Source organism: Agelaius tricolor, unplaced genomic scaffold (genome assembly GCF_023055355.1).
Source record: "Agelaius tricolor isolate 1412-34295 unplaced genomic scaffold, bAgeTri1.0.p SCAF_5, whole genome shotgun sequence".
Lineage (NCBI taxonomy): Eukaryota > Metazoa > Chordata > Aves > Passeriformes > Icteridae > Agelaius > Agelaius tricolor.
In genome coordinates, this window is record NW_027269265.1 from 23234450 (window position 1) to 23259859 (window position 25410).

The following is a 25410-nucleotide window of genomic DNA, read 5'->3' on the forward strand; positions in this document are numbered from 1 at the left end:
CCAAGTGGCAAGCCATGCCTACCTAATCTCTTTGGTGCAGCAATGAGCTACTTCTTGCTTGACAATAGTCAGAGCTGCCTCCAAGGCTGCCAGCATTCTAGGGTGAATTCTCCTGGCCCACAGCTGCTAACACAATCATCAAACCAGCTCTGGGATCTGCTCCACTGTGCCACTCAGCCAGGAACCCACTGCTGCGGCAGTGCTGACCCAAACAGAGCTACAGGAGGACAGCATACGCAAAGGTAACATTTACTGAGAGATACAGAACTGAGTATTATGAAGGACATACATGGATGGAGAGGGCAGCAACACCACTGCAGAGGGCAGCTTGCACCCCCTTCCCAGCATGCCAGGAAAGGAGCTGGATGCTACCGGACAAGTAACACAATGGAGATAACTGTGGCATATGTGTTTGTAACAAACAGACCATTATAACATACATTTCTATGGGATCACATCTAGTGATTATATAAATCCATATAGAGATCACTGTATAAAAACTTTGTAAAAAATACTTTAAAAAAGTGTAAAAATGTGCATTCAAAAGCACGGCCGACACGGACAGCTGGGCTGTAAACATTATACTGAGTGTGCTTGTGGGGGGCGCCTGCGCCACCGAGCCCCGACAGGCCTGCCCACCAGATGGGGCTGCATCAAGTGTTTGTGGTTCTTGGGTTTAGGTTTCCCTCTGGAGCGTGCCAGGAGCAGCAGCAGCCTCTGGGCAGCGTGCTGGTGGACACTGCCCAGCTGCCACTCCTCAGCCTACAGCCCCTGCTACCCACGGGCTGCCTGCTCCTTGCAGGACACGCTGTGGCTTTGTGGGTCCCAGGGCTGAGAGCAGGCTGAAGGGTTGTGATGATGTATCACAGGGAGGCTGCCCTCACTGGTACCACCAGCCCTGCTCCCAGGTTCAGCCTCAGAGTACATGGTTGGCAGGTTCCCGATCTTCTCTGTTCCCATGTTTGGTCCATAGTTCCCAAGGAAGCCCACTGGGTCCTGGCTGCACCAGGCCTGGGTGTACAGTTCTTCATACAGTACATACATTAGAGACCCTGGAAGACCCTGTGCCACTGTCTCCTCCTCGTGGCCCCGTGCCACCTTCACTTCTTCTCTAGCTGCTCCAGCAGTGGGTTGGCTTCGCTCTCAGGCGTCTTGATGCTGTCTGTCCGCACGATGCAGGTGGGACGGTGCCGGTTCAACATCAGGATGAGCTGCTGCCTCTCCTGTTTCAGCTCTTCTATCTGGGCCTTCAGCTCAGCATTCATGAGCTCTAGACGCTCAGACTCCTAGCAGGACAGGAACACAACCGCATGTGACTTTATCTAGCAGGACAAGACACAAGAAACAATTTGGCCAACATGCCACCTCTGCTCAGTGCTGTCCCTCAGCCCCTGCAGCAGGGGAGCAGGCTGAAGACCTGCCAAGGCATCACATCCCTCCAGGCAGTTCATCCCCAGCCCTGCTGCCTCGTGCTTGGCACTTTGTGCCATCACACAGAAACACACAGCCACCACCTGGGGCAGGTCTCTGCCGCACCCCAGCAAAACCTGTGCCCGGCTGCTTTCTGTGCTCTGGTAAGGTATTTGGGGACAAACCCATGCTTAAGTTTTCACCCAGCCCATCTGTATGCATCTGCCCTTGTGAAATGACTCCTTCCAAGTTGTGTCATCCGCCCATGTCTCACCACTGTTTGCAGAAAAAGAGCAAGGTGCTGTGACAGATTTTCTACCCTGGGGTTAGAGATGGAGTGGGCATCTGGCCTCTGAGTGGGAAAATCTTTAGGACTTCAGTCAAGGGGCCAGCACACTGCCAGCCCCTGTCCTGTGCCACACTCATATGGATGTTCCTGCTCCAGCACCGAGGCAGAGCCATTATTATTCCTCTTTCACCACAAGCCTGGAGTCAACCTCCAGCCCTCCCCAGCCCTGGTACCATGGGTAAGCTCTGCCTGGGCATGTACATGGCCACCACCTTCACAGCCTCACCAAAAGCAGGAGCTCTATTTTCCCAGATAAAGGCACTGGAGCAAGGGGTGGCAGAGGGGAAGCTCAGGAGGCAATGCTTCCTGGAGCTGGAGCACTGTTCTAGGGAGGTCCCTGCTGTGCCCTGGGACAGACTGGGACACCCACCCGCTGCAGGAACTCTGTCCTCTCCTTCTTCTTGTTACGACATCGTGCTGCCGCTACTTTGTTTTTCTCCCGGCGCCTTTTCCTCCTCTCTTCTTCCTCATCCAGCTATAACAAGACAGAGAAACCCAGATCAGAGCCAGCAGATGTGGGATGGGGCAGGAGGTAGGGGTGAGCATGTGGCAGCCCCACCCACGGCAGGGCAATGTGGCAGCCACCTGGTCACAGGCCACCAGCAGCATGACTTAATCCTCATGGAACCAGGTATGCTGCTGCTACAGCCTCTACCTCCATGTGCAAACACAGAGAGGGAGACCTGTACCCAGAGCTGAGGAGATGGCTTCACAGGGCTGCTCCCTCCCTGAGAAAGGGAAGAGACAGAATAGAGCTCCCTCCTTGTTTCTACAAGGGTGGTTTGTCACACAGACATCTACAGGCTCAGCTCTGTTAGCACAGACATTGAAAGCATCACACACAGCGCCAAGGACAAGAGGCAGAAAAACCCAGAAGATATCCCAGCTGAGCCTGCCCCATTCCAGTATCTGGGACTGTCTGCTGCAGCTTCAGCACTGTCTGAGTCACAGGGCCACCACAGTAAGGTGGGGACAGGTCCTGCATGCCCTGTGAGGGGGCAGGACACAGCAGTACCTACACTGTTTGCCATGACTCAGTTCTCTGTGCTCTTTGACTCAAACCACACAGGCCAAGCCAATAGGCTCTATGAGTCAGAAAACCATAATCAAAGTATTTACTGATATATGCTGCAAGGCCTGTGTAAATGGCCTATGGCATGCCTACATCCAGGAACCCAAACTAGCTCCTTCAAGAAAAATCTGAGTGCTGGAAAGCCCTGGAAAGTCAGGTTATACTTTGCAGCATGGATAGAGAAGAAAAGGTCCCCAGTGCCTTCATGCACATTTGGCCTGGGTGTCTGAAATTTGAGCTGTCAGACTGAACTGCCTCATTCCTATTGACTGATTACCACAAGATCACCCCCCATGCAGACACACCAGCAGCGCCTGATGCCAATGAAGGCTGCAGGGGCCATCATCCACAGTAGACTGTGCACACTGCTAACAGTCACCAACTCCAAAACCCACTAATCAAAACATCCCAGTGTGATGCACAAGGACTGGAAGAAATGTGGACTCAGCAGAGGCAGGGTGAAGGGGTGGCTTAAGCAAGCTGCATGTCCTGTACACAGCATGCTGTAGAAGGCAATGTCTGAGCTTTACAGCACTAACAATTTTTCATCTTTTCTACCTTGCTTTGCAAGCATTATACCACAGTTGCTATTTCAGCTGGAGTGAAAATATTAAGCAAAGCCAGCACAAGCTATGCACAGACTTCCATAATGCCAGGCTGCCACGTAGTGCCATGGGGCACCAATGTACCACACCTGTGAGAACTACAATGGGAACTGCACTGATACCCCCAAGTCCAGTCAGAAATGGACAGCTCACACTGCACCCACATAAATTAGATGGGACAGGTTAGCAGGAGTAATCTGGAAGGCACTAACTCTACATTTGACTTCCAGGTCTTATAAAAGCTCCTGACAGAAATTAAGAGGAGGTGGACATCAGGGTAGATGCAATTCCCCTCTGCACCTTTACCAACTACTCATCTACCCCTAAGACAGCTTCCCGGTCTGTTAGTTCCAGGATTACTAGGAGAGTGCATAGAAGTCATTTGTGTTCACAGTTCCAAAGCTCAAAAAACACCCCCAAACTTGGCTTCAAAAGTACATCTTGGGGCCTAACAGCAACTGGAAGAGCAACCAGCAACTGCACCAGCCCTGGAAACTGCCTGACATTTCCATGCCCTGTTGGTCTATTCAACCAGAATTACAGAATAAATGACCCTCCACCCCACAGAGGGCCCAGCAAAGGTCTGTGTCCTTTAGATGGAATACAGATGTCCAAGGAAGGTGGCTCAACACAGACAGAAGAAGCTTGAACCCTTGGTTCTGTATTTTGAGCACAGCTCCTGTAGCTTCATAGAAAATAGAAAGGTTTGAATAAGATCTTAAAGATCACTTAGTGTCAACCCCCCTACCATAGGCAGGGACCTCTTCCAGTACAGCAGTTGCTAAAAGCCCTGTCCAGCCTAGTCTTGAACACTTCCAGGTATGAGGAATCCACAAATTCTCAGTGCTGAGAAGTTCTCTTTTCAAGACAGCAGGTTTTTTTCCCATCTGCTTCTGCTTGATTTCAATTCAAAAAGGTGACACAGCCCTGCTGCTGAGGGTTAGGAGGTTATTGAGAGGCACATGGGACAGTGATGATGTGTCACCCAATAGCACTTCCCAGCAGCTGATCTCCCGGGGATGGATCCCTGTGGGTAGAAGTCCCTGTGGGGATGCCTCCTGAACTGCTTCAGTCAGCAGCCTCAGAGACTGAGGTGATCATCTGCCTAAGGGGCACGGCTCAGTCCCAGAGGAGCACCCCAGGTGGGATTCAGTGGTGGAGGAGCCCAGCAGCATCTGTCTACACCTGTCCAAGAGGAGAGCAGCTTTCCCAGTGGGGCTGTCCCTCACCCTGCAGAGAAGCTGACCCCCAACACGCACTGGGTGGGTTTTGCGTGTGTCCCCAGGCACACAGACCCCAACGCCAGGAGATGCTGGTGCCCCCAGCAGAGCAGAGAGAGATGCCTTGGCCAGGCTCATGGCAGGCAGCCTGTCCTGCCAGGCACCACAGAGTGGCACACCAGCACCCAGCATTCCTGGGCTCCAGCACCCTGCAAGAGGAAAGCAGCTGCAGGCTGCATTGCAAAACTGTGCGTGGGCAGCTTCTTGGCTACTCATGGGATAAGCAGCTACTGCAACAGCTCCCTCAGGCTTTTGCTGCAAAGCCTTGCCAAGGGCAGCTCCATTTGCTGTCTTCAACTCCTCAGCTTCATGGGCCATGCAGGGGAGGAACCAGCTGCATGGAAAGTAGCTGAGCAAGGGCTGTCAGTGGGTTTTCTCTTAGCTTTCCTCCACATTGTGCCTCAACAGCTGGCTCAGAGGACAATCAGCAATTCCAGTACCTGCTGTGGGGCAGAACTGCCCTGTCCCTGTCACACAGATGCCAGTGACATCACATACCCATGCCCACAAAAAGCAAAAGCAGTGGCTGCAGGGCCAGCTCAGAGGTGCCCAAAATGCCCCAGAAAAGGAGCTGAGCCTGGAAAGACAGCATAGCCACAGAGTCACCCTCTTTCTTCCCCAAGCCATGAAGCAAGGCAGGCACTGCAGACCATTTGCTACATTAATACCCAGGCCAAGAGCTTGGAAGAGAATTTGGCTTCAGCTGCAAATCCGTGACTGCTTTGCCCACAGAGGAACAAAAGCCATCAGCATGCCCAGGGCCTCACAATGGCCTCCCACAGTATCCTAGCCTCAGCTCTTCCCACAGAGCTGTCCAGTCCTTCCCAGGCAACCTCCAGGCTGCACAAGCTGACTGGACACTCCCTTGGGCACAGAGCTCCTGTGCAAGGTGCTCAGATGAGCTACATCATACCAGTTCTACCCACAGGAGTCCACCTCAAACAGCTGGGGGGAAAGAACAGGGATGCTCTGCACAGGTAGCTGCTGCTGAGCTTCTGCTAAAAAATTGGGCTAAATCAAGTGTCAGCACCATTTGGAGAGCAGGTTACCCCCTGGAACTCCTATTTTACTCCTTTCAGCTCTCAGCTCATCACAGGCAGCTTTTCACATCATCCAGCACCTCCATGCTCATGCTGCCAGAGAACACACATCACCCCATCCTCATACGTCATCATCTGAGGTAACCCCACCCAGAGCAAATGCTGTTCAGAAGGCTGTATATTGGACCTTCTAACAGCAGCCAGCACCTTTGCCACCATGGGACCTCTGAAATGGTGCATTCCCAGCTCCATCTGCAGGCAGTAGGAGGTGCAAACACTCACCACCAGCTCAGCCAGAGTCAAAGACCAGACAACCAACACATGGGACATAAGAAAAACACTGCCCAAGCATTTCCCTGGTCCCTTCAGCCTGGTTCTGACATGGCAGCCTGTGGTACCAAGCAGAAACCACCCATTTTCCCCATCCCAGGAAAATCAAGGTGAAGCCAGGGCCCACCTCAAGCAATGGGGCAGGGGCAGCTCCCAGTCAGCAGCACCTGCAGCACAGGCTGAGTCACTGCTGGAAAGGCAACACCAATGACAGAAGCACCAAGGGCTTGTTGACACGGGTGACAGGCTGTGTGACTTCTACTCTGGGTGCATGCCCCAACCTAGGGACATGTTGGCTGCCGCAGACCCCATTCCACACGCAGAGTTTGAGTTCAGATGGCTGCCAATTGCTGCACTGGACCAGGTCTGGGATGCTGAGGCCACCACTGCCAGCCAGGGACAGGAAATCAGGCAGGGAGGAGAGGCAGCTAGTGGAGCAGCTGCTAACATGCATGCACATCACCAAACAGGGAGCTTATAAAACACACTGCTGGCCACTGCTACTGCAGCTAAGCACAGGCAGGAGGGAAACCCACACAAATACAGACACCAGCCCTGCAGGGCCACCTGCAGCCAGCAGCCTCCAATACTCACCTCACTTTTGACAGGCTGGGGTCTCTTGCCAAGCTTCACCTCCAGGAACTGGAGAGGCGAGATCATGGCCCCGATGTTGCGGATGTCGGCGCACTTGAGCTCCTCGGCGGTCAGGGCTGTGCCCGGCAGCCCCGTCAGGGGGCCCAGGCCAGGCAGCGCTCCGGCCGTCAGCGACGGGTCAGGGATCTGCCCTGGCATCATAGCAGGGGACACGGCTTCCTGGGCTGCAGGGGGACAGACACATCCCATTACAACCCAGTGACAGGGCCTCGTCACACAGCACAGGACTAACTCATCCTACAGTCCCATCACCTACAGGGGTATGAAGCAAGGCCGACATTCTCCCCCAGGAAGGGCAACGGCAGAGAATAAGCAGAATCTGTATTATAGAAACCAAATATATGAATCCTGCGAGGAAGAATAGGCCACTGGGGTGTGGATCAGGAAGGGAAGAGACCTGAGAGGCAAAGCACCAGAAGAACAGGAGCTGGCTGCAATGACAGTGATGTGATCCCATGGACACCTTTCTCTGGAGAACAGGAGATCAAGGTTTGCTTTTAGCTGAATTTTGATTAATTAATGTGTGGATTATTAGTACAAGAAGAAAATGGCACAAATAGGACCATAATATGCCCTAGGCTGGATTCTTTCTGGGCAGGCTCAGCCACTGATCAGGGCTGGAACACAGTACACAAAGACCACAGATAAAACTGCAAGAAAAAATACCCGCCACTGTACAAACATCTCTCAGCACAGACATGAGGAAACAAAGGCTGGAGGGGAAGGGAAATGGTGCAAGGTTCAAAAGTCCTCTTCTATCATGAAAGAAAAAAAGTGAGAATAGGATCAAGGCAAACTTCAGCAAGTCACTTATTTTACTCCTTTTTGATGAAAAGGAGTTATCAATAACTATGAAGAACAAGCAGCAAAGATATAATAAAATTAAACCTAAAATGGGAAGTCCATAGAGCTGGAGCTGTTACATCAGTCCAAAAGCCATTGGAGCAGATGGCTGTTGGCTGCAATGCAGGTACATCCCTGCTGTGTAACTGGCCTGGGACATTCACAAGTTACCTACTTACAACATTCACTGCTGTCCACACAGCTGCCATTTTCCCCTCTTCTTCAACTCAACCACGTCCCAGTGTGTGTGCACTGCTCAACTACGTCCCAGTGTGTGTGCACTGCTCTCCTTGCCCTACCCATCCAGAGAAGTCCTAGCACACTGTAGGAGCCTCCAGGCACCCACCCCATTCTGCCCCTGTGCAGGAGGTACCAACACAGCAGGGACCAGCAATGTCAGGAGAGAAACAGACTAAAGGAGTGGACCCATAATCTCAGTGTGCAGCTTCCTACAACCACAAGAGCCAGTCAGAAGGCAGGATTCAACAAACAGCTGGGGAAACTCATGGAGGCTCTCACAGCACCAAGTGTCAGAGAAAGGAGGAGCCTTAAATGAGGGATAACAGGCACTTGCCCTGCTCTTTCCAAAGCATCCACTCTCATCTCCTGAGGGACCAGGTAACAGGAGATACAGATTTCTGGCCCAGGCAGTAGAGCTGTGCAGACTCACACACACTCAGCCAAGCCAGCTGCCACAGCTGCTCAGCATTTGCCATCCTAGGGAGACAAATCTATGTCAGTACCAGGCTGAAGACTTGAGTAAAGCTGCATGTGAGATAGAACTGCTGGATCACAGAATCACAGAACAGCTGAGGGTGGGAGGGATCTCTGGAGATTGCCTGGTCCAACTGCCCTGCTCAGGTGAAGTCAGTGGGAGCAGGCTGAACAGGGTTAATCATGACAAACAGAGAAGTTAAGGATTTCTTGGCACTGGCACATCCCTTTTCCCATGAGATTATTTAATATATTTGTTAATGTGAAGGAACCAGAGATAAGCAGCAGAAGGAGAGGAAAAACAAGCATAGAGGCTAGTCAAGGGCAGAGAGGCTAATGCAAGCTCCACAGCATCCAGCACGGGTGCTCTGCAAGCTGCATTGGTGTGACAGGCAGACTGATTTGCAGCAGAGAGTGTCTTCAACCTGCAGTGAGCTGTGAGCTGTCAAACAGTTGAATCTGCCAATGAAGAGGTCCAGGTGTCAGCATGAGATGTCCCCTGGCAGGGTTTGCTCAGCTGTGACCAAGAAGACTTGGGAAAGAGCAGGGAAAGCAGACGCAGCAAGACAGAAACCATAAAGGGGAATCAAGCCCTCTGCTCCAGTCATCCTTTAGGAGACTAGAAAAGGGGAGAGCAAGCCAGTGTTCAGCAGTGCTGGGAGCACTGCTGTGGGGAGAGGAAGCTGGGCAGGGAGGAGGTGATCTGCATAAGGTCATTAAAGCCTGAAGAGAAGACAGGAAAGACAGACAAGTAACTTCCCAAGAGAAGAGATACTCCCTGATGAAATGGACTCTTGCCCATTTGGTGACAGAAAAGAAAGACAAAATACTTGGTAATGATACTTGACCTCCAAAAAGACTACAAGTCAACTCCATGAGACTGCAAGGACCTAAGCTGATGCAAAGTATTCATTCTTCCACAGAGATCTCTAAACTAGAAAAATGTAATTCCACATCTGCAGTGCAATCTTGTACTGACATCTTGTACCAGAATCTGCACCAACATCTTCTAAGGTGCCCAGAGATGCCCAATGCAGCTGGGCTCTGAAGCTGCAAGTTAGCAGCTTGGAAGCTCTGAAGCTGCAAGTTAGCAGCTTGGGGGCTCCTCCCCCTTCCTTTCAGGCCTACACAAGGCTAAGATGCTCCACTGCTCCAGAAATAAGTACCATCACACCCTTAGGCAGCACTCCAGACAGGAAAACACAAGTTATTTAGGGAATGTGGCTAAATCCCAACCACCTTGCTCAGAGATCATCCCTCTACAGCAGGAAGGTACCTGGTCAATGAGGTGGATGACAAAGGGGAGGTGAATCCAGAGGTTCTTCCCAGGACCCCCTGACACAAGACAGAGCTGTATAGGGTTAAATCCAGTCTACCATTTTGGGATAGCTGCATACACTACAGAGCTGGCCATTTCCCTGATGCTGCCACCAAGGTGACATGCTGTGGCACTGGGGAAGACACCTGCCAACAGCAGCAGAGCCCAAGCCAGCAATCCCACAGATGTCCATCCCCAGCTTGAAGAGTTTATGTCAAAATTTAAAAAAATGAAATAGAAAAATAATCAGTAGCAAAAGTATATGAGCAGCCACTTGAAGTCTCTCACAGACTGATTTGGGCCCTGACCCACCCTTTCACAGGCTTCAGCATGAGAATTGACTTGAACCCAGCACTGGATGCTAAAATCTATTCTGGACTTGGAGGACTTGGTTTTAATTTATTCATAGAATCACAGAATATGCTGAGTTGGAGGGACCCATCAGGATCATCGAGTCCAGCTCCTGACACTGCACAGGATAGCCCAAGAATCACACCATGTGCCTTAGACTGTTGTCCAGACACTTACTGAACTCTGTCAGGCTTGGTTCTGTGACTACTTCCTTGGGGAGCCTGTTCTAGCACCCAACCACCCTCTGGATGAAAAACCTTTTTCTGATATCCAACCTAAACCTCCTCTGCCTCAGCTTCATGCCATTTCCTCAAGTCCTGTCACTGGTCACAAGAGTACCTGCCCCTCCTCTTCCCCTCACAGGGAAGTTGTAACTGCAGTGAGGTCTCCCCTCAGTCTCTTCTTCTCTAGGCTAAACAGACCAAGTGACCTCAGCCACTACTCATACAGTTTCTCCTCCAGGCCCTTCACCATCCTCATGGCCCTTCTTTGGATGCCCTCTAATGGCTTCACCTCTTTTCTCTATTGTGGTGCCCAAAACTGCTCACAGCACTCAAGGCAAGGCCACATGTGTGTGGAGCAGAGCAGGACAATCCCCTCCCTTGACTGGCTGGCCATGCTGTGCTTAATTTTCTTCCATCATGACATGCAGCTGACAGCACCCAGGCTAGACAGTCCAGGTCCTCAGGCAGACTGAATATAAGGTCACTGCAGTTTTTGAAATAATGAGCAAGGAGAAACCCATTCTCTGGACTGTGGGCCAACCTGACCACTCAGCACCCTCCCCATGCACTCCTGAGCCTGGGGCAGGTCCCTGGGGACAAGTGGCTAAAGATTTGAGAAACCACTTTTTTTTCCTCCAGCACATCTTCTCCTTCTGCATCTTTGATCTGGTAGCTTGATAGGCCTTGAATTAGCCTCTGTACCAGTGTAACACACAACACAGGTCAGAGTGAAGGCGCTGGCCCAGTATCCAATATGCTCTAAAAATTTATCCTGGATCCAGGGACTGCAGTGCCAAAGCCCACATCACACCTGCATCAGTGGAAACTAAATTTTAAGCTCATCAAACCAAAGTGCCAGAAGCCTTCTGGATAACCATAAACCTGCACATTAAGATGAGCTGAGAACTAGGTAGAAAGGGGGGAAAGTGTCTTCTACAGGTGAGAGCTTGCTCAGGGGCCAGAAGCTCAGGAGCACATTGAGAACTGCCAAGAGTCAAGCTGAGGTAAGCCTTGGGGAGGAACGTAACACCATTCCCAGCAGGGCTATAACCATGGAAATAGAAAGGAATGAGGAGAGGTGCCATCCCTGTCTGCAGAGCAGGGGTGCAGTAACAGATCATCTCCCCAATTCTTGAGGGCCCTCAGCCCCAGGCACTGTCACTCCTGCTGATTGAAAGGACTCAAACTTGAACAAACTCCAAGTTTGTTCCACTCCTTTGCTTCTTCCTAATGTAAGCACAACTTTCTTTTCACCCCAAGTCCCAGATACTTTCCCATTCTTTTCTGGTGAGTGCCAGAGCTAAGCTGTACTTTGATAACATAAAAAAACCCAGAGTATGGAATTCTATTTATTACTTTCATCTTCCTCCCAAAGCTGTTATCCTGGCAGACATGGACATGCCTACCTATAGCTCCAGCATACTGGTACCACGTTCACATGGTAGGGCAGAACTTTAAAGCTCAGGATCTGAGTTTGATCTTTAAGTTGCAGCTCTTCAACAGCCACCTCTGGCTGGATGGGGTGAATACAGCTGGTGCCTTGCCAATTCTTAATTGGTTTCTGGATATTCCCTTGCAGCATTTGCTATTTCTAAGGCACATGAACCAACTCACCTCTATATTCATTCTTTCTAACATAGTGCTTTAGTTGGGATTCTAATTATATTTTTTTTCTTTTCAGAACTGATAAATAACACAGCCTTTTTCCCTCAATGCCAGATGGTGTTTCAACATCTCCTTACAGGAGCTTGGAAATGTCATGTCTTCAGTACAACCTAGCTTTCTGCTGTCCTGTATTTGAACCCCACAATTCAATTTTGTATGCATTGTAACAGCTATGCTTTTGCACATAATGAAGCCAATAGCAACACATCAAGGGGAAAGAGAATGTTCAGTCTTGCACAGGACCATTGGATCAGCATGACACCAGCTTCTTGAGTTTACATTCACCATTACTCTGCCTTCTGCACCAACACTATTCATTGTTTTGTGCCATGACATCAAGATGCTCCAGAGTGAATTAGGAGAGAGAAGGCTTTCTTACAACTTCAGTTCAATGATTAATACCTTACACCATTCATTGCTCTGTTCAGCAACCATCTTTGCAGCAAAAATCTGGTCAACACATGATTTCACAGCTCAAAATTTAGTTTTTATTTCTTAGCTTTGCCTCTACAATCCCTTATTCTGGTTAAAATGCTGTAACACAAGACTTGACCTCTTGCCGAAATGTCTGTAAACCCTCCTGATAATTGCAGTAACTTTTGCATCCTTGCTTTGGCACTGTTCTTCCTGTGGACTCAATCAACTCAGTTATTTTATCAGCAGTCTCATACTCAAAAAGCTGACAGCAGTACAGCTTTCTTTGCTCACCTTGGTTTTGCTGCATTTTTCCCACCAGTTTCAAGTGTTTGCATGCTTTGTTCCCTAATTATGTCCCTATGGTCAGCATTCTGTGACACTGGTTGATTTAATATTTCTTAAAGGCAGCACCCATTACTCTTAGTTTTTCTGCTACTGCCAGAGTCTGTTATCTTCTGGAAACCACAGCCTAGAGGGAAGAAGCTTTACCAAGTTGTTTCTGTCCCATACAGTTGCCCAGCTTCCTCAGTGACACTGCCCCCACGTACCTTTCTATTCTTTCTCCTGCAGTTCTTGGGCTTTTTTTTTTTTTTCCTTCATGTTCTTGGGGTTTTTTTTTTTTTTAATGGGTTGGGTTTTTTCCTCTTCCTATACTGATTTGTCTGCTGCTTTTTCAGGGGACTCTTTGTTTGGGTTTGTGTTTGGTTTTTTTTTTTTTTTAAGAAGCTGATGTTTGCACAGCAGTTACAGCATAAATCTAACATGTGTAGGCATAATTCATATAGCCCAGGGGGCTTGTGCTCCCCTTGCTAGCCTGTATTCACACCCCTCCTGCCACCTCTTCACTGCTATTCTTACCCAGACTAAAACTGGCACAGGAATGCCTACCTGTGTTGAAGTCATGCATTCAATTCCCTGCACACTGACTGCCTCAGTTTGTATCCATCATCCTATGCATCCAAAGGTGTTGTTTGTTTCTTTAAAAACCAAATGCAGCTGCTACTGTTGTACCGTGAGCATTATCCTGCAGAGATGGCCATGACATCCCAAAGCAGGCTCTGACAGTCACACTTCAATTTAACTTGCCATTACTGCCTTATCTCTGGTGTCAGCTTCCTTGGTGAGAGTGAGGGCTATTTGCAGCCTTATTATCAGTTTTGCTGTCTATAATACAATCACAGTTTCTTACAACATAAGCTATTTCACATGTGCTGACATTTATAATGGCTGATCCAAGTACCCTTTTGATGCTCAGAGAGCCAGTCTAGCATCTAATATTGCCAGCCAGCAGATTCTGACACTCTGTACCTACCAGCATGTTTCTCTTAAGGCATAGTCTGTCCTACCAGTCCTTCTCCATGCTGCCTGCAGAATAAAGGCCATGCTTGCTTGCTATTCTCTCAGCAGGCTCAGCCTGGGTGCCTGCCATTGCTTGTCAGCTGCCACGCATCAGAGCACTGCTGGAGTCTGTAAGCCCCATACAAGCAATCTTTGAACTCTTCATCAGTGTGTTAGCACCTAGCACAACATTGCCATTTGTGTGTACTGTCTTGGAGCACCTGAGTCACAGGAACTGGCCTTTCATCTGCTCCTGGCTAACAGGGAACAATAATTCTGATTTGGAGATTAGAAGCAGCACTACTAGCATATAGTTCCTTAGATTCTACTCTGCTTTGCTGCCATTTTAAATTTTTTTTAAGCTCCTGGCTATCAAGCTACTTCAGTCTATATGTCACACATTGAATCTATCTAGTTCCTTCTGTGAGCAGAAGGATGATTTATAGGAAAGCCCTTTCCTGACATACCCAACTTCTCATGAACCAAGAATGTAACTTCTGAAACAAAGACAGGGCAGTTGTCTACCACTCTTTCTCTGAAGCTCTGAGCCACTTGCTTTTTTCCATCTGGACTCTTCTGAGAAGACTGCAGAGTGCTGATGATCTGAAGCCTACAGACCTTCTTCCACTTCCACTTCAAGGTTCAGGCCCCAGTGGGAACAGATGAAGGCAGAAAGACACTACCCCATATTCCCAGTGCCACAAGTACCTTCCCATGCAATTAGAGCTTTCTTCTGCTATCTAAAACATGAGACTCTCCCAATTGCCACACAATTCTATCTGCTCTAGATGCATTTAATTTTGAGTAGCACCTTACAGTCATACCTTCTGGCTAGCTGCTTCTGCTCTGCACTGTTAAAAGCAGAAACTTGCAGGGCCAGTGCCAAGCACCCCAGTGATCAAAGTTATTTGCCAAACATCAGAACGCAGCAGACAAGCCCTTTGGGGGTAACCAGTCTTTTCAGGTCCCCATGCAGTAGCTCTGGCAAACATGGACTTTAACTACAGCCATGGTGTATTCATTCAATCAGTTGCTGAACCTGTTGATGCCAAGGAACCCACCACCTATAGCATACTGAAAAGCTGCAGTGACACCAGCTGGGATAAAAACGCCTATGTCTCTCTCTACTGAGCACCTAACATTACTTACTGTTTTATGGCATCACAGAAGTCCCCCTTGTTGAAAGGCCAGGTAAAGGCATGCTCACAGCATGGCCCATCAAGAGCACTGAGGCAGAGCACACCACCTCAGAATGCAGGATGCTGCAGTACCTCACTACTCACTGTAGTGCCCCCACACCCCATTTCCATCCCGGGAGGGAGAGACAGCTCCTACAACCAGGTTCTAGGATTGCAGGTCCAAAGACTCATCTGTGCCCTTCCCACAGACACTCCAAGCTGCCATTCTTGCTGCTCCTTTCCTCCCACAGGCAACCCCACATGGTGGGAGAAGAGTTGCAGGGCTTGTGAACACCCATACATGTAACCTCCCACCCCTAGTTTAGAGTGAGTGGGGGGCCACAATGCTGAACAGGAGGAGCTATGAAGAACTGTTCCTCAGGAGGTGGAATTCTAAACCTACTTCATGAGTGGGAACATTCCGGCTCGGTCCTGCACTTCTAGCTGGCAGGAGGATCATCCGAGTCATTGACAGACTGAGGGCTATGAGAAGCTTTCTAAAAACAGGAATGCAAAGAGCCCTGCTGCCCTCCCTCCTCTCTTCCATCAGGGAAGCTCAGAGCTTCCTACACGTGCACATGGGGCAGCCCAGAGCAGATAGCATCTCCTTGGCAGAAATGCCATTTTGCAGCCCTTGTCCAGCTGAGTCTCACCATTAGGCCTCCACACCTGCCTGTCTAATGCTTTGACTTCTTGTCCCTTTTGTGAGGAGGGGGGATACTGGTTCTCCAGTCCTCAGCCTTAGAAATAATCTCCATTTGCCATTAGCAAAGCAGTCAGCTCACAGCCCTTCCTCCCTGAGCATTTTCCTCCATACCTTCACAGGGCAGCAAAAAGCTCCAGTTTAGCTGCTCCCACCACTGCAATGCAGCGATTGACTTCCAAGCAACCTGCGACAGCAGGGTTTTGTACAGCACCTACCATAGCAAGGCTCCCCTACTGCCACAGTTAATTGCAATAACTGCAAAAAAATGTCATTACGTATCACAGTATTATTAAGATTGCAATTAATTATTTGAGGTTGCACCACCCACTGGACAGCAGTGCAGAGCAGGAAGGTAAAAGTTAGCCTATTTGTACCTGAAGCAGCTCAAAGGGATTTGAGAAGGAAGGAATATCCTGGTCTGAGAAAACCTCAGTGTCCGAGCTGCAGCCTAACAACTGACTTGTTGAAATCACCAAGGACCTTCCATAACCACATGTGGTCAGGGCTAGAACCTTCTTCAAGAAGACAATCGTGCTCCAGCACAAAGCTCTGCCCTCAGGGGCCAAGGACAGCCTCAGAGATGACAGCCCCCACACCCCCTACAAACTCCTCAAAATTATGCCTTAAATGCCAGGGTCATCCACAAAGACCTCTAATCCATATAAAGACCAGCTCTGGCTAGTTTGCAGCAGCACTGCTCAGCTCAGAGGCCTGTATGTGCCTTCAGCTCTCTGTCTGCATGTTAAAATGGCCTGCAATGTTTGGACTGATGCTCTGGACAGTCCAAGCAACTGAGACATGCAGCCAAAGACAGATGGCATCAGGTTTGCAGTGCCCCCTCCTAGCTGCACGGCACTGCAGGATACGTACACATGCTGGCAAGGGGTCCCACGCCTCACCATGGCTCTGCCTCCCTTGCTCTTGAGGCCAGGCCCACTAGGAACAGCCACTGCAGTGAAAAGAGCCTCTTACAGCTTCACATCCAAGGCACTGCATGCTGCCAAGAACCTGGCCCAGGCAATGCAGCTGAAGTAGCAAACACTAGCACAGGGAAGGAGACCACAGAACAGATGCTCAGTGCTCCTTGAGCAGTTGGACACACTGCTCAGATGGACAGGGCAGGAGGAGGCAAGAGGTCTGAGGGAGTATTTACTCCTCCTTGGCAAGGAATGTAGCACAGGGACCTCTGCATCCTGTAAGGAGGGAAATACTCAACTGTGAAGATGCAGGGAAAGCGTCCATAGGCATCTCAATGAGGAAGCAGAGGCAATAACCTGCACACTAATTCGGCAGATTTTGTTAATTCCCCAGACACCAGGGGCAACCAATTGCTGCATGATCCAGTAATGATGTGGATGGCAGCTCCTGCACCCACACACTCATCCCCTAGATGGGCAGGTTTTTACATTTTTAAATCACTAGGACTAATACTAAGAATCTGAACTCCAAAGACTGCCATTCACAGATGCCCTCACACAAGCTTTTAGCAACAAATTCCCAGGGCATGGTCTGTCAAGAGAACCTCCACATACAGATTTTTATGCAAGTTTTCCCAAAACTAGCTAAAAAATCCTGGTTTGAGCTGAAGAAGCATTTGCTTCTGCTGAGCTCTTGGAGTCCAAGCACACACACACACATACACACACTCACAGTTTGGCAGTGGTTGTGTTCCAGGGCTGGTAATGCAAGCCATGGAGCAGGCTGCCAAGACAAGCAAGAGAACGAGCCAGGCCCTGTTTCATTGGCCACCATACGCTGCATATGGCCCTGGAACCAGCCAGCACAGTGTTCTCACCCTCCTTGAAGGCATAGGAGACTCTGTGTTTTCAAATACACCTCCACAGGGCCTTCATTAAAGGAAAATGGAAACATAATGTAGCTCTCGCTCCCCTGGTATTTCTCCCTTTCCCCCAATTTGCTCTCAAACCTATTTCCCTTCCATGGAAAAAAGAAAAGTACCTCCTGGAGCAGAGCGTGCAAAAGAATGCAACTTCCATTCAACTCCATGCCTGACTGCTAAAGCGGACTTGGGACCGCGCGGCGGGGGCACCTCCAGGGCCCCTTTCCTTCCCCGGGCCTCCCGGGCTGGAGACACGGCTGGCGACAGCAGGGCCGGCAGCGGCGGGGACCCGCGCCCCTCACCTGCGCGCCCAGCCGGCAGGTGAAGGGAGGGAGGCAGGGGCGCCTGAGGAGCGGGGGAGGCCGCCCCCGCCGCCCCGCAGCTCCTCGGTGCGGCAGCAGCCCCGAGCCCGGCACCTCCAGCCCCCGCGCGTCGCGGGCTGCGGGGGCAGCAGCCCGGCTCTGAGCCGCCCATGCGGCTGTGCCCGCCCCCGCGCAGGGTCTGCCGGCATCTCCGCCGTGCGCCCGGCCGCCCGGACAGCGGCAACCTGCCCGCTGCCGCGGGACACGGGATGCTCCTCCGGGCGCCCCCCGCTCCAGCCCCCGCCGCCGCTGTCCGCCACCCCCGCGGAGCCCCGCGCCGCCGCCCGCCCCTGCCGCAGTCCCGGCCCGCCCGGCGCGTCCCCCGCCCGCGCCCGTACGCACCGTGCAGAGCGACCGGGCTGCCGGGGTGCCCGCGGGGCCCGGCCGTAGGGGCCGGGCGCGGGCTGCAGGCTCAGCCCCGCCGCCTCCGCCGCTGCCCCGACCCCCGGGCCCCGCCGGGTGCCGATGTGGGTGCCGGCTGCCGGCCGCCGCCGGGGCGCCTCGGCCCGCCACCGCCCGCCGCCCCGGTACGCGCCTCCCGCAGGCTGTGGCAGGCGGCGGGGTGGGTTGCATCAGCCCCGGTTATATAGCGGCCCCTGGGCTGCGGGGAGGGGTCGGGAATGCGGAACCGGCCGGGCTGCCAGCGCCACACGTCAGGGAGGGCGGGGGAGCGGGGCCGCGGGGCGGGGAGCGCCGCGCAGGGGTGGGACCAGCCGGGGCACCTCGACATCCCGCACCTCGGCATCCCGCACCCCACGGCCAGGCGTCCCACACCTCATGGCCCGGCATCTCCGCGTCCTGCACCCCGGGACTCCGCACCCGCCATCCCTCGGCCACCCTCTGCCCTCGCAGCCGGCATCTCCGCACGCTCCCGCAGCTCTTGACCCCTCCGCACCACGGCACCTCCGGACCTCGCACCCCCACCGGGTGCGCGTCTTCCCCGCGCTCCTATTGCGCCCCTCCGCACACTCTCTGCTTCCCTCCGGTCGCTCTCGTTCCCCGGCGCACGCCTGGACACCGTCCCGGGCAGCTGCCACAGCCGTGCCCGAGCTAGCCCGATTTGTGCGGAGCCTCCGTTCCTCAGTCCCGAGCCTGGGAAAAAGAGGCAAAGGACCAGAGACACTATCCAGTGCTCCCAAGCATCAAGCACACCTCACCCAGGGCAGCAAAGGCACAGGGGCAGGGGTTCAGGGCTGCAGGGTCACTCCACTGTCCTGTGGGAGGCAAGAACTCTCTCATCTCATCCCTCCCCCAGCCTGGCCAGCTCATGCCCCACAAAACACTGGCTCCCTCATACAAGGGCTGAGGGCTGTCAGCCCCAGCTCCACCACTCCCTTGACTCTTGGCCTGGAGAGTAACCAGGCAGAAGCAGAGGGGTTCAAGGCACCTCTTCCCAGCTGTTTTGTTTCCTTATCATCAATGGGACATCAGGATGGGACATTGCCAGAAGCACAGATACACCCATGGTGCCCAGTGTTCTAGCACCTTGATGTCGGATGGGAATCATGGAGCAGGTGACAGACTGGGGCCTTCCTGATGACTGATTTGTGTTTGTTTCTTTCCTCTTTCTCTCTAACATTGGCCTCTTCCCAGCTGCATCAGCCAAACCCTTCTGGGGAAGCAAAGCTTTGCACAGCTGGAGGACCATGCTGGATCTGCCATAGGTACTGGATGCTCCAGGGCTGTTGCTCCTACAGCATTTTGGGACAGAAAGGCTCCCTTTCCTTTGGAAAGACAGCATTCTAAGAGTAGTTAACAAAACCACCAGGCTGAGCAGCACTACCCAGCTAAGTGACAGTGCCACCTCTCTGACCCACCTAACACCACAGAGAGGCATCATCCACCCTACCTCATTTTCCTTCCCCTGACTTGTCAGTCATTGTTTCTTTTCAGCATTCACCAATTTAATTTCTTTTCACAACTGAGGATTCACACTATTCATCATCTACAAGGTCTTGCCATCAGCACTTCCAGCCTTGTCCTCTTCATCTGTACCTCAGCAAGAGAAAGAGAATTCAGAGAGATCTGAGACTGAGCAGGAACATGGGATTAGAAATGCTGTGTTCAGAATAGGATATAACCTGCCCAAGCTGTCCTACAGAAATAGCTAACATCTTGGCTTGGCAGGACACTGCACATATATCTTCCTTACTAATCGTCTTATGCTGTTGTTCTTTTGTTTGTTTGTTTTGTTTTCAGAGAGGCAGAATACTTTTTATACACTTTTGCATCCAACCCCAATATTTCCTTAATCTTGGCACCTCATCTTGGGGGAAAGGAGAAATGTCAGCCAAGATATATTTTTTCCATATGCATTCCTTCCAGCATCAGATAGGACAGACTTTTCTATTGCTTTAAGCTCCAGGTATCCCAGTGGGGTTGACAAACAACATCTCTCTCTAGCAAATCAGACAAGTTGCCTTCAGGGCATGGCAGCTTCCTCTCAACTGCTGCATCCTGCGGGAAGGGAAGAGGACAAACCAGAGGGATTTCAGAAGAGGCTGATGACCTGGTTAAGCAAGGTCCTGTCCAGCACGTAGTTCCTCCTGCAGCCTTTCCCTACCCTGGGGAAGGTGGGAAAGTGCCATTTCCCCTTCTTAGCAGGGGGTTGGAAGAAGGAGGGCTCTCCCTGCTCTGTCTTCCACCGTTTTTGCCTTTTTCATTTCCCTTTCACTGGTGGGCAGAGCTGGGAGATCTCATTGCAGCACAGACATCTATTGCCCCAGCCTTGAGTATTGGCCCTTTCTCTCCCAGACAGCCTCCACAGGATGGGAGCAGGGATCCAACATCCACTGGTCTGCGGCACTTGCAGCATGTTTGCAGTACTGATTTCAAGACTGTGCTGAAGAAGGCTGGGAAATGGGAAGGAGAGCCCATCAGCCTACAATTTTTTTCCTTCCCTGTTTCCCCACTGCAGGTCCTGGAGGCAGCTGAGCCTCCATTATTACAATAATGCAAGTTAGTCCTAACTGGGACTTACTTAAGTTACCTATTGAAGAACTACTTCCAGGGAAGCAATCCTTGCCGGGGACAGTGCTTACGCACATGTTTAAAGGGACAAACTTGCATCATTCTTCCTTGACTTGGGAGCTCTTGTCTCACAGGGGAATTTTCCCTGCTCTTGCAGCCGCCTATGCTTGAGCTGTTCTTTTCCCAAGCTGGGTTTTGCCTCATGTAAACACCAAATATGTTTACTTTTCAGATAGTTTCACTTTGGCTAGAAAAGACGTAACAATTAATTGAGAATTTGTGGCTTCAGTGGGTAAAAGTGAACAAAAAAGTCACCTACAACAGTCTGTTTGCTGAATGATGCAGATAAACACGTCTGGCCCTACCAGGGCTGGTCAGTCTTGCCACTGCAGTGGAAACATGTGCTGACAAAGACAAATTAATCAAATGTGAATGGCAACATTTGCAATGGAGACAGGAGCTGTAGAGAAAAAAAGCAAAAGTTCCACTGCACAGAACATAAAAAGCTGTCAGTACCTTGCTGCTTGGCAGATGGCTTTCTCTTCAGATGAAAGGGATGATTTGCATATTTTTGTCCAAAATAAAGTGTGTGGAAGGTGAAGGCTCATGGATGTGGAAACACAGCCCCTGCAACACAACATGGGGCCAGAAAGTTATCAGGAACAGAGAGAACTCTAGAGCAAAACAGAGCTGCTGCAGCACAGAAGTTTGACTACAAAGGAGCTGCTCTCAGTCCTCAGGAAAAGTCTTTGCTTTTGGCCTGCCAGCTTGCATTCCTCTGCCTTCTCCACACGGATGAACTGTGCCGCTCATCGGCTGCGTTTAGGCCTTGGCCAGGCCACCACAAAACAGCTCCACAACCACCCCTGTTTTCCACCCTCTTCTGGATTGTCTGGTGGCCCTCTCACAGCTGGAGTGGGCACTGCCCTGGGGCAGGCCCGTGTCTCCTGAAGGTGGGCAGGGGAGGCAGAGTCAGTTCTGGTCCCTCCTGCCAGGTTTCTCTCTGGAACCTGTTACAGCCCTGTCTGAACACAGCGACAGGAGCCACAGCATGGGCAAGGCTCCTGAGGGTCCTTGACATTTAATGTGCCCTGTCCAAATGCACTGAGACCATATTTCAGACCCCAGCAATGGTAGTCCTTTGCTTGCCCTTTGCACCCTCCTGATGCCACTGTCAGTAGTGATGAGCTCACGGTAACCTCCCTGAGATATTCTTGGCCAGGAAGCAAATGATACACTAGACCTAAACATCTCTGTTGTATGACCAAGCAGAGTTCTATGTGCTTGAAATTAATCAATATTCTAAGTCTAATCAGGACATTAGCCATTCCAGTTCACCCTTCTGCAATCTCTTCAGGGCTGACTAGCACAACAACATGCACATGGGACATGCCTGGCAGATACAAAGCCATATTGATGTCCTACATGTAAAATTCTCTCTGGCATTGCCTCTCAGTGCAGGCTGACAGGATTAATGATCTCCTCCCACCCACTGAGGCTGAGAGAGCTGTGCCGTGTCTCTGCCTAACTGGGATTCCTCAGACCTGCTTCTCGCTCACACAATTGCCATCCGACATTTGCTATATGAAACAGCGCATTTCACCTGTTACCCACCAACTTTAATCATCCAAATCCTCATGAATCTGCTTCCCTTTTCCCTGACCTTTGTTTGAAGTATTAGTATGCAATCCTGATGGCCAGTTCTGAAAACCATTCACTGAAGGATGTGACCTAGGACTTTTAACATTCAAACTCCTGTAAGCCACAGTACAATACCTATCTGCTTCACCCTGCAGGAGAGAATGGTGGTGGTACAAAACATAGCTGCCATTTGGCCACCTCTGGCTACATGTCACACCACCCCTTGGCCACAACTCAGTTCTGATTTAACTGTTTCCTTCATTAATCCCTAACTCATTTCTAGTCTTATTAAAAAAACAACCCGTTACTTCCAGTCATTTTTCAGAATTGGGCGGAGAAAAGAAAAATCACACAAGCAGTAGGAGTGAGAGGATGGTAAATTGCCCCTAAGTCACTGAGGGAAAGCAGCTGTGTCTGGGCTGGTGGCAGTGCTAAGGTCTGAGTGGTCACTACCACAGTCATCAGACAGTGCCACACAGGCTGATTGGCTGAGTGATCTCCACATTGCTTGTTTATAAAAACAGGACTGATTAGATTAGATACCAGGGCTGGAAAATGCTGTGCAAGAGCTTGTCTCTGACAGTGCTAGATCCTTAAGTGAAATAATCTTTGTGTTGGACAGTTGTGGAATAACCTCTTCAAAAAGGAATTTCTTTCTTATCTTTGTCAGTTAGACATTGGCCTAAACTTTGAAATATATATGTCTCCTTAAAAAGTTACAGTTCTATCTAACTCATATCCCTTCCCCATTTATCTTCTCTGTAAACTGATGTTGCAGTCCCTGCTCATGTGAAAGGAGTTTCATCTTTTTAGTAACTTTCTTTATCTACCTTATTTCCCCTTTTTTCCCCACATGGGTGATGAGAAGCATACAGAGTATTCCAGCTGGAGGTCTATCCCAAATTCACTATGGAATTTGTTTCCTTTCTACTATAAAGCCATCCTTGCATGTCTCCCAGAGGCAGACTGCTCTGAGCCTTCAGGGCCCACAGTTTCTGCTCTGCACTATTTCAGCAGTGCCAGCACAAATCACCTGGTGGCCACTTAGCCTTGTCAAGAAGCTCTTGTGAAAGACAGTGCTCCTAGCTTTTGGAAAACCCATGTCCTGCTGTTATTTCCTACAGCAGGAAACACTCCATAACTTCTAGCAGCTCCAGGAGTGTGATTTTCCTTAGCAGAGAAAATGAACTGTAAATTTCTTGCTGCGATGTAGCCAGTCAGGTACACGGGGGCCTGCAGACCCATAATGAGCATCCACCAATTTACCTGGGATGGAAATAAGACCTAAGTCTGCAATTCCTTAGCTCTGTCTGCCCTACCCCATTGCTGCACATTCTTTAGCACTCTGCTCCTCAGGTGCTTCTGCCCAGTCCTGAGATCTGTTGTTTCTTAAGACACCACCCTTGCTTTTAGAAGTTCTCACTGCCTGAAGGTGCCTTCTCTGTAGCAACTGAGAAGCACTATTAGGGAGATTTGTCTCTTTTCCTTTCAGGTGTAGGAATTACTTAGCTTCTCTGCAGTGTCTTAAGCTTCCTTAGGTACTCTACTTTTTTCCCTGTTCCCAAAATGTGTCAGTCCTCTCACAGGCTTCCTACTTTCAATAGGCTGAATGAAGATCCTATAACTTTTACTGGGTCTTTGTGCTTTGCATTCTCTCCCTACCTGCCAGGTTCACATCTAATATATTCCTTACTGCAGCCTGTGCACCTACTGGCTGCTTTAGATTTAAACATGCATTTTCTGAAGGATCTCCCATGCTTTGTGTCCTAGAGGGGTTTGGGGCAGGGAGAAGTGTGGGCTCCTTGCCTTCCTCTGGATATCTTTGTCCATGGCAATAGTATTATTAATAAAAGAACCAATGAAAAAAGATCTGATATTTATCCAAAACTCTTTCTCTCCTCAGTGCCCCCTCTCCTCCGTCTCCATTTCATTTCTCCACCATCTCTTCCTTACCCTGCTCCCCTGAACACTTTGCTTTCTCACTTTTCTGGCTTTCTTCATTCCCCCCCCCCCCCCCCCTTTTACTCCCTCCTTTTTTCACTGCCTCTCTTCTTCCCTCCCTCTCCTTGGCTCAGTACTCAAAATCCCTGCCCATAGCGACGAAAGGAAAAACAACAACACAACACTCCAGCCTGAGGAGGCCAGAGCACGGGATTCCTTCCGAGAAAACTCAGAAACCAGGGAAAGGAGGGAAAGCAAACAGTGAGACCAGGAAGAAATCTAAAGAAAGCATGGATATTTCAAGGGGGAGGGATGAGCTGGTATCTCAGGGAAACTTTGTGGGGTTTGAGACAAACACAACGACACGATCACAGCTCCAACCCAAACACAAAAGAGCAAGTTCTGCTTTCTTGGGGAAGGAGCTAGGTCAGGAAGCCCAGTTCACACAGAGAGAGCCCCAGTATACAGCTGTGCAAAGGACAGGGATAACTGTACAGATGGGAGAAACCAGAAATTGCTCTAGGGACTTGCTCTAGGGAGTGGATGGGCCAATGCTCTGGGGACAAGCAGGAGAAATCCCTGCAGTGGAGGTAGAAGGGCTGACTTCCCCAGGGATATTGGGGAATTCTTCCTACCAAAGGCTGTGGGCCTGGGGATGAAGGGTTAATACCCCACAGGAGGGCCCTGGGGAATCCACTGTAAATAGGTGTGGTTTTCTCTGAAACTCCAAGAGGCATTTTCTTTCTGTACCAGTCTGGACAGGTGAGAAATCGGAAGAAGTTGGAGCCTGTGCTTCCCACTAACACAAAGCAGGGCTGTTAGTACAGGTCTCACTGTTTGTTTGCACACTCCAGCCTGGCTGCTTAACTCTGTAGTACCCAGTGCCAGGAATCTCTGGCAGTCAGCACGGTGGTCCCCCGGGTACAAGCACCTGCCTGTTAATGGAAAGCCACAGATTAATGGAGCAGCACAAGGAGCCTTAGTCAGTTACCCATTGCAGAAAGGATAAGCTCGGTGATAAGCAAAAGAGCCAGATATGGCCTGTGCAGGAAAGGAACAGCAGCAACTCTCCTCCCTTCTCCTCCTCCAGTGTCTCACAGGCCTGCACCCATACTCCAGTGATGCACTTGGCCCTCCTGCCTGGCCTCACCACTCACAACTG

At 50.6% G+C, this 25410-nt stretch overlaps 1 protein-coding gene across 1 annotated transcript; it reads right to left on the reverse strand.

Annotated features, from left to right (window-relative positions):
- Positions 1–233: 233 nt before the first annotated feature.
- Positions 234–18335, reverse strand: JDP2 (Jun dimerization protein 2). The gene is made up of 4 exons (XM_071426785.1): positions 18039–18335; positions 6681–6904; positions 2130–2234; positions 234–1286 (listed from the first exon to the last, which is right to left on the reverse strand). The coding sequence occupies exons 2-4, from the start codon at positions 6879–6881 to the stop codon at positions 1101–1103; spliced, it is 492 nt and encodes a 163-aa protein (XP_071282886.1). The 5' UTR covers positions 6882–6904; positions 18039–18335; the 3' UTR covers positions 234–1100.
- Positions 18336–25410: the final 7075 nt, after the last annotated feature.

Coding starts and splice junctions, on each gene's coding strand:
- JDP2 (XM_071426785.1), bottom strand. CDS start 6,881: ATGATGCCAGGGCAGATCCCTGACCCGTCGCTGACGGCCGGAGCGCTG. Junction 2,235..6,680: donor CCCAGCCTGTCAAAAGTGAG/GTGAGTATTGGA, acceptor GTCTTGTTATAG/CTGGATGAGGAAGAAGAGAG. Junction 1,287..2,129: donor GGACAGAGTTCCTGCAGCGG/GTGGGTGTCCCA, acceptor CTGTCCTGCTAG/GAGTCTGAGCGTCTAGAGCT.